This window comes from Piliocolobus tephrosceles, chromosome 10 (assembly GCF_002776525.5).
Source record: "Piliocolobus tephrosceles isolate RC106 chromosome 10, ASM277652v3, whole genome shotgun sequence".
In the NCBI taxonomy this organism is placed as follows: Eukaryota; Metazoa; Chordata; class Mammalia; order Primates; family Cercopithecidae; genus Piliocolobus; species Piliocolobus tephrosceles.
The window spans coordinates 93,479,095-93,487,975 of NC_045443.1; the positions used below are offsets into that span (position 1 = coordinate 93,479,095).

At 40.3% G+C, this 8,881-nt stretch overlaps 1 protein-coding gene across 2 annotated transcripts in view; it reads right to left on the reverse strand.

Moving 5' to 3' along the window:
* The window catches only part of LTA4H (leukotriene A4 hydrolase), a 36,815-nt gene that overhangs the window by 23,056 nt on the left and 4,878 nt on the right, over positions 1-8,881 (reverse strand). For both annotated transcript variants that reach the window (XM_023230949.3, XM_023230858.3), the window contains exons 2-4: positions 6,694-6,824; positions 4,726-4,846; positions 1,487-1,555 (exon numbers count right to left, since the gene is read on the reverse strand). In XM_023230949.3, the coding sequence (XP_023086717.1) occupies positions 1,487-1,555; positions 4,726-4,846; positions 6,694-6,824 (321 nt within the window). The remainder of the gene's footprint in view (positions 1-1,486; positions 1,556-4,725; positions 4,847-6,693; positions 6,825-8,881) is intronic.

Sequence of the window (8,881 nt, forward strand, 5' to 3'; positions counted from 1 at the left end):
GGAGGCTGAGGCAGGAGAATGGCGTAAATCCAGGAGGCAGAGCTTGCAGTGAGCTGAGATCCGGCCACTGCACTCCAGTCCGGGCGACAGAGCGAGACTCTGCCTCAAAAAAAAAAAAATAAATAAAGGACTCTCCCAGGTATTAATGATCAAGCAAGAATACATTCCAGCAGGGGCTAGACTTTGGTGTTCTTCTTGCATGGCTCAGGACTCAAAGCTATGACTGAGGCAGGCACAGAATTAGAAGCTCCTGAACCAGGGCTAAAACAATTATAGATTCTAAAGCATGAAAGTGTTCAGGAAATAATTTGGTTCAGCCACCTCCCTTCATTGAGGTGGTGATACGTTATATACATGTGCTAACTGAGGTTGTGAGGTCATAAAACTTGTTCAAGGGTCACATCATTATTTATCTATATTTTTAGAAATGGGGTCTCGCTATGTTGCCCAGGCTGGCCTTGAACTTCTGAGTTCAAGTGATCTTCCCACCTCAGCCTCCCAAGTAGCTGGGACTTCACACAGTTATTAAGTGGTGGAGAAGAGCCAGAGCCCTGGAATTCTTTGCCTCCAAGTATAATATATCATTGCACTATCCTAGGTGTAATTTGGTTGTGGAATTATTTAGGAAGCAAGAAGGCCCTGTAAATATGGGTTGGTCCTCATTCTATTTGGTTGGTCTAAGTAGGTCTAGCATCTGGGATAGTGATTATTTAGTAATTACAGTCCACCTTTTCCAAAAAGGATTAGCAGTACCCACCAAGGGAATAAGCTGGAATTGCATACAGACAAGTCTGCAATATATGCCCACTAGGCTTATACGGCTACAGAATGCATTTATAGAAACTTGAATCCTGCAAATGTCAACTTTTAAAAGTTAAGTAAAAATTGTTTCTAAGTTCTTATTTTTAAATCCAGGATTCTGAATTCCTTTTTTTCTTCTTTTGTTTTTTGTTTTTTGGCGTTTTTCTTTTGAGACAGAGTCTCACTCTGTCACCCAGGCTGGAGTGCTGTGGTGCAATCTCAGCTCACTGCAAGCTCTGCCTCCCGGGTTCACACCATTCTCCTGCCTCAGCCTCCTGAGTAGCTGGGACTACAGGCGCCCGCCACCACGCCCGGCTTTTTGTAATTTTTTTTGGAACAGACAGGGTTTCACCATGTTAGCCCAGATGGTCTCCATCTCCTGACCTCGTGATCCGCCCATCTCGGCCTCCCAAAGTGCCGGGATTACAAGCATGAGCCACCGCACCTGGCCCTGAATTCCTTTTGCTTTCCATTTCCTTTTTTTCACAGTTAAAATGTTTAAAACTGCCTTTAAAGTAGAGATTCAGAATGAGTGCCACAGCCTCTTTTTTTACATATTTCAGGTAGAATTTCATTAAGAAAAATAATTGTAGCTCTAGAAATTCACTTATCATCTCTGCTTATCATTTATACCATATTTACTGATATGCATCATTTAATTCAGTTAATAATTTGTAATATTTACCTCTGCAGTATAGGTTAATTTCACAGAAGGAGTGTCCTGACAAGGAAGGACTGCTCTGCAGTGGATGGCCTGAAAAAGGGAGAAACAGGAAGAAATAGCTATCTTTCTGATACGTCATTAAGAAATCATTAAAAATTGCAGCATTGTTCTTAGACATATTTTTTTTTTTTTTTTTGAGACGGAGTCTCGCTCTGTCGCCCGGGCTAGAGTGCAGTGGCCGGTTCTCAGCTCACTGCAAGCTGCGCCTCCCGGGTTTATGCCATTCTCCTGCCTCAGCCTCCCGAGTAGCTGGGACTACAGGTGCCCGCCACCTCGCCCGGCTAGTTTTTTTTTTTGTATTTTTTAGTAGAGACGGGGTTTCACCGTGTTATCCAGGATGGTCTCGATCTCCTGACCCAGTGATTCGCCCGTCTCGGCCTCCCAAAGTGCTGGGATTACAGGCTTGAGCTACCGCGCCCGGCAGACATATTTTTTAAAAAATAAAAACAGGTCTCATTTCTTGAGATTTTTTTTTTTTTTTTGAGACGGAGTTTCACTTTTGTTGCCCAGGCTGGAGTTCAATGGCGCAATCTTGGCTCACTGCAACCTCTGCCTCCCAGGTTCAAGCGATTCTCCTGCCTCAGCCTCCTGAGTAGTTGGGATTACAGGCATGTACCACCACGCCCAGCTAATTTTGTATTTTGAGTAGAGACAGGGTTTCTCCATGTTGGTCAGGCTGGTCTTGAACTCCCTACCTCAGGTGATCTGCCTACCTCGGCCTCCCAAAGTGCAGGGATTACAGGCGTGAGCCACTGCGCCTGGTCTCTTGGGATCTTTTAAAGTCCAAAAATAGATTCTTCAACTTTTAAAAATCAGATTTTCCACTTTAATCTATGGTTAATCCTCACATTTCAGTTGAAGCATGGAGAAACTGTTAAGCAGTATTTCCTACTGTATGCTCTGGGCAACAATAGTGCCCAGTGAGAAGCTTTCAGAAACCTGAGAAAAAAGGGCTCTGTAGCAAAACAGACCTGAGAAGTATGGCATACTGCACCGCTGTCTTGCAGAGCCACGAGAACATTAGCCTCCTGAAGGCTCTGAACAGACCTTACAATAAAGAAACCTGTTTGATTTCTTACACTTATTTTAACACAAAACCCATTTCTCTCCGGTTTAACAGCTAATGGGATGCCAGTGTTCTAATGAACACAGCCTGAGAAATGTTGCTGTAGTCTTGACACTTCAATCTTGCAGCAAACCTTGTAAGTACAAACAAAGAAGCGAAGAAGGGAGAAAGAACTATCTCTCTCAATACCATCTAGACATATTCATTCATATCATATGCAAAGTGTTTCTCTACTGCCACACCAATTGTTATTAACATTGGTTCCATCCAGTATGACCAGAGGCCAGCTGCCGTGGCTCACTCCTGCAATCCCAGCACTTTGGGAGGCTCAGATGATTGTTTGAGCTCTAGAGTTTGAGACCAGCCTGGGCAACATAGTGAGACCCTACCTCTACACAAAAAAAAATTAGCTAGGCATGGTGGTGCACACCTGTAGTCCCAGCTACTCAGAAGGCTGAGGTGAAAGGATTGCTTGAGCCCAGGAGTTCTAGGCTGCAGTGACCCAAGTTCACACCATTGCACTACAGCCTGGGCAACACAGCAAGACCCTGTCTCAAAAGAAAAAGAAAAAAAAAAAAAAAAGAGCACCTACAATCTTATAACCGGTCTGTTTACAAATAAGTCTGTCTACTGCTGGAGAGCAATGGAATGGAAACCCAGCCTCATTGAGATAGTCTACTAAACTCAAAGGAATTCTGATATTAACACCCTTCTCCGAAGCTATCACAAATCCTAAACATACTTCATTCCACCACAAGCTTTCTTAAAATCCCCAAACTCCAGGTCTTTTCATTTTAGTTCCAGAAAGTTCTCCAAAGATACAGGCTCCCAAATGACCTCTAGATGGATTAAGTAGGACTAGCAGAGCCACCTGGTTCTCTCTCCCAAAATAGAGTTCCAAGACCACGCCTCTAGAGTTCCTTGATGGTTTCTAGTTAGGTGACATGGCAATACCAAAGGGGTTTTTAAATGCATTTCACTGGATAAGGCCAAACCCAGGCAAATATGCATACAGAACAACCGTAAGCAAATTCAGCAAACAAAATCATGTCTACATGTTTTCTATCAGCTTCAATAATTTGTTAATTTAGCTGAAATCTGTTTCCCGTATTCCCAACATTGCGGCCAATAAGAAATGGAATCATATATTCAAAATTAACATTTTCGTGACTCACAAATCTTGCATTTCTTGCCAACTTTGGTTAATAGAAATTCTATTAAGAAATACTGCCTGAAAATCAGATATTCATGAGATAGAGATAGTGCAATTTGTACACTCTTGCGTATAACATTTCATCTCTTCTAGATTATTAAACTGAGGGTTTCTTAGATTAAAAAGATGTTTCAAGTGGCCATAGAAAGTAAACAGGTCTGATTCATAGGCTAAATCCTTTTTTAAAAGGATTTGTATTGAAATTTGAACCTAACACACAGAAATATTGGGAGAGATGAAACATGTAAAGAATCTAGCACAATGCCTGGAAATAGAGCAAATGCTTAATGAAGTCAGTTCTCTTAATTGTACATTATTTGATTACTATGAAAAGTAGGTATTTTTTCTTTCAGAAGACAGTTTGAAAAGTATCCTTGTGACAGGTTATCTCTAATTGTATGGCTCTTTACCTTTAGTTTTGAAATGGAAAACAGAGGTACAGTTAATATACTGATATAATATATATGTTTGTAAATGTAAGAAAAATATAGAAAAGTTACATTCCAAACTCAATGGTGGTTACCTCTGGGCAATGGTGTCTGGAAAAGGTTTGGAAATTAAATCTTTCACTTCCCATTTATTTACTATTAGCATTTTTCATAACCAGTACATATTATTTATTAATTTTTCCTTTCATTTTATGACTATTTACTGAGTACCTACTCTCTGCCAAGTTCTAAGTCAGGCCTAGAAAGTCCAATCTAGGTGATCATATTTCCCTTCTTATTTAAAGTAATGCATGAGTGTATTAATAGTGAAAGATAAAATGAAAATACACAATTTATCTTATATGTTTTTATAGATCAATTAATATATTAGGTAAAACCCACATAATCCATAAAACCACTGTTCATTTTGCTTCATTCAAACGTATGTGCTGGGAGTTTTCTGCATCAGAAATCATTCTGGAATCCTTTTTACCTGGCACTGACTAAAGAGATATGGGTGTTCCTTCCCAGAAGTCTGTTCAGGAGTGAGCCACTGGAGAGCAGAAGATTTTGGAGAGGTCTCAAAAGAAATTTCTATAATGATTTCTTGATTTCTGTATGAAACAAATAAATATATTAGTAGAGTATGATTCTATTTAGTGAAAATTTAAACTCGTAATACATACACTGAGTAATATAAATAACATAGTATGCATTCTCATCACTGATTGACAGTAAGCTCTAGGAATGCCATATCCTCAGTGGGTAAGTCTCCTCTCAGTTTTCCTACCTAATTGCCAGCCTATGGGTCCTTTTACCTCTCCCAGGCTAACTGCTAGCAAAGGCATGATGGCAACTAACAGTGATTGAGTACCCCATGGTGTGTCACGTACTTTGCATCTGTGATATCATTTAATCTTTTATTAGAGTGGAAAAGTGAAAGAAATCATTTTGGAGCTTCAACTACCACAGCAGCAGGTGCCACAGCATGACACAGAGCAGTGCTGGTCTGCAAATTGTTACTGGCCCAGGACAAGACAAGACCAGAAGTTGGGAGTCAGCATTGCAAAACTTTTAGAGTCATTTTTATGTCTGTTGAATCTAATAATAAAAAATGTGTGCTTGTATTTCATCTCTTCTTCCTCATATTTCATTTTTATTGCACTTTATAAAAGTATCAGTCTATGACAGATTGAAGAGGATAAAAATTGGTCCTTTACCCCAGAGAGTTTGAGAAGCACTGATAATAAGGGAACAGCAAAGCTTTAAGACCAGCAGCCCTGCTGGTGTTCGAATCCTGACTCTATCGCTTACTGGTACCATAAATTTGGAGAAATTACTTGACCTCCCTATGCCACAGTTTCCTTGTAGAATGGGGTGAATATTGGCCGGGTGCGGTGGCTCAAGCCTGTAATCCCAGCACTTTGGGAGGCCGAGACGGGCGGATCACGACGTCAGGAGATCAAGACCATCCTGGCTAACACGGTGAAACCCCGTCTCTACTAAAAACTACAAAATACTAGCCGGGCGAGGTGGCGGCGCCTGTAGTCCCAGCTACCCGGGAGGCTGAGGCAGGAGAATGGCGTGAACCCGGGAGGCGGAGCTTGCAGTGAGCTGAGATCCGGCCACAGCACTCCAGCCTGGGTGACAGCTGAGATCCGGCCACAGCACTCCAGCCTGGGTGACAGAGCGAGACTCCGTTTCAAAAAAAAAAAAAAGAATGGGGTGAATACCATCTACCTCACAAGTTAGACTTAAGTGTTTCCCTTCTCTTAAAGGGAAAGAGAAAGCATGAAAACACTGGCCACTGAACAACTGGGGTAGATCACCCTTGTTCTAGGCCAATAATTTCCACCATTTTTCCCCTCCCCAGTATATCAAGAGGTGACATATACTCCCAATATGACAATTCTAGTTGCCACTTTCTTGAATAAGTTATTTATCTAAGGTTCCCTTTCCTCATCTTTAAGTGTAGATTATACCAGCAGGGTTACTGTAAGGATAAGATACAAGAATGCATTTAAAGCACTTATCCCAAGATTGCTGCACTGTAACAGTTCTATCTTTGGCATTAAAATTGTCCCGTTAATACATGCAGCTGGCCTCTGGGGCAAGCGCAAGGAATGTGCAGCTTGTAAAAGCTGCCCAGGTTATCTTGAAATGCCTTCTTAGGATGGCATGCCCCCACCATCACTCTAGATATTAGTAAAAAGATGAATCATTTAAAAACTAACAGTTCCCCAAGTCCTTGTTGTATTATATACAAACAACATTTTTAGTATCTTAAGTATATATAATTTTAACTGCTGTATCAACTTTAATCTGAACAGAAGATGAGAAGTAGTGTACCAATCATTACATATTTACAAACTAAAATTTAAGAATAAAAGATATTTTAATTAGTTAAAAATATTTTTCCCCATTATTTAGCTGTAAAAAAGAAAGATCATAACATTCATACTTGCTCAAAGCGATAGGAAGAGAGATTTCCATTGGCGATCCCTTGTAACTTTGTCTTTCTCCAAGAGCATATTTGACTTCTTGTCCATTGATCACTACTTTTTCTATTATAAGGTCCTTTGTATCCAAAACCTAAAATTAATATTTTTAAATAGTAAGAAAATAGTTTCATTTATCAGAAAAAACTTTTATTAGATATAGGTTACAACAACTAGTTGCTTGTGGAGAGTAAAATACAGAGTGAAATTAGAAGAATTAAAGAGTTAAAAGCTAGTCTAGGTCTCATTTTTGAGAATCTAAGCATCCTGAAAATTTTTAGGTTCTAAGATTTGCATATGTATTGTTAAGTAACCCTAGGACAGTTACACAAATTTTGGGCTTTAAGTAAAAGTCAAATCTAAATCAAAATATGTTTGCTTCTGACTCCTAAAATTTTCTCTATTATGAAAAACTTTACCTATAACTTAAGTTTCTTTCACTCTGGCTCCTCAATACATTACACAATATATTTCCTCCTAGAACTCGTGTAGGCCAACCCCCATGTACTTTCAAACTTCATGTTCGTTAAGCAAATCAGCAGACTGTATGTCACTGTGGTTGTATACCTAGAAAAAGCCCAACCTGTTATGGCAACTCGGACCAAATGATTCAGCAGAGGATTGGGAGGCCATATCTACTTGCCATGGCCAATTAAGGACAACTGCTGTGGGCATGAAGGAGTGGCAACAAGTGTCAGAGTATTTTCTATCCCCAAAATCCTGAGCCCTAGAAATCATAGTCTTTAATTATCTCTCAACTAATCTCTTGTCCTAGAATCTTGGACCTTCCTATGCCACAAGACTGTTTCCCAACAACATAAACAAAATTCTGTTTGATGGATCTACCCACTAACTATTCTAGTTTTCCTCCTTCCTTCCTTAAACTCCAAGGGAGTTTATGACTGCTATGACTGCTACTTCTACCTCCTCATCCATCCTCCTCCCTTTCCCCTTCTTCCATCCGGCTTCCAGCTGCTTTGCTATTGAAAGGGCAGCCCTGATCAACAAAGTCTTTTCTGTCCAATAACCTTGACCTCTGTCTACTTACAGCCCTTATGGACCATGTCATCTGGTTAAAACCCCTTCCTTCGCTTCTTTGCCTGTACACGAAAATCATAAAAGGTTCTCTATTTGTCTAATGTTTTCCTTTCCCCTCCTTTATTCCAACTCAAAAATATGGATATGTCCCAGTGTTCCAGCCCTGGTCCTTTGATTTTCTTGCCATATCCTTCACTTCCTAGCTCTTACTCATGCCTACATCTTCAACTAGTATCTCTGTGAAGATGCCTGCCATTCTGGTTCTACAGTTGTATTCCCTCCCCAGGACCTCAGTCTAATTGCCTGCTCAACATTTCCATGGGACATAGCACCACATATTGAATAGGCTTCTAAAAATTCCAAAAATGACTTTTACACTCCCTGAATCAGGTTTCTCCCCAGATTTCTTGATTCTGTTCAAACAACTCTTCCAGTTCCCTAAGGTTTGATCCCATTTCCCAATCCCACACAGCCACTTAAAAGTTGTTATTTCACAATGTCTTCATACTTTTCCTTTCTTTCCACTGCTAACGCAGGTGAGGCCCTGGACTGCTAGAACTGCTTTCTATCAGATCTCCCTACCTCTGGCATTATTTTTTTTCCTTTTCTGAAATCTGGCTTGGCTACATGTAAGGCTAAGAACCAGCCATTTCCCAGCTGCCCCGCTTTTATATTAGTTAACCATGTGTGATAAGCTCAGAAATCATCACAAGGACAATCACTAAACTTGATTCCCACCTCTCTGGAGTCAACAATTTTTGTTTGGGAAGAAATTTCCATCTTGGTTTGTTTTCCTTTTTTTTTTTTAACATTTTTTTAAGAGCAGCCAAATTTGTTATGAGAGTACCATCTTTTTTCCTCCTAATGGCCACTTATTTCAGGCTACTTTCTTTTGGGGGTACGTCATCTGTTATCCTTACTCTAAATTAGTAGAAGATATGGTTTATATCTTATTTAAAATAATAGGGTGGCCGGGCGCAGTGGCTCAAGCCTGTAATCCCAGCACTTTGGGAGGTCGAGATGGGCAGATCACGAGGTTAGGAGATCGAGACCATCCTGGCTAACACGGTGAAACCCCGTCTCTACTAAAAAATACAAAAAAAAAAACTAGCC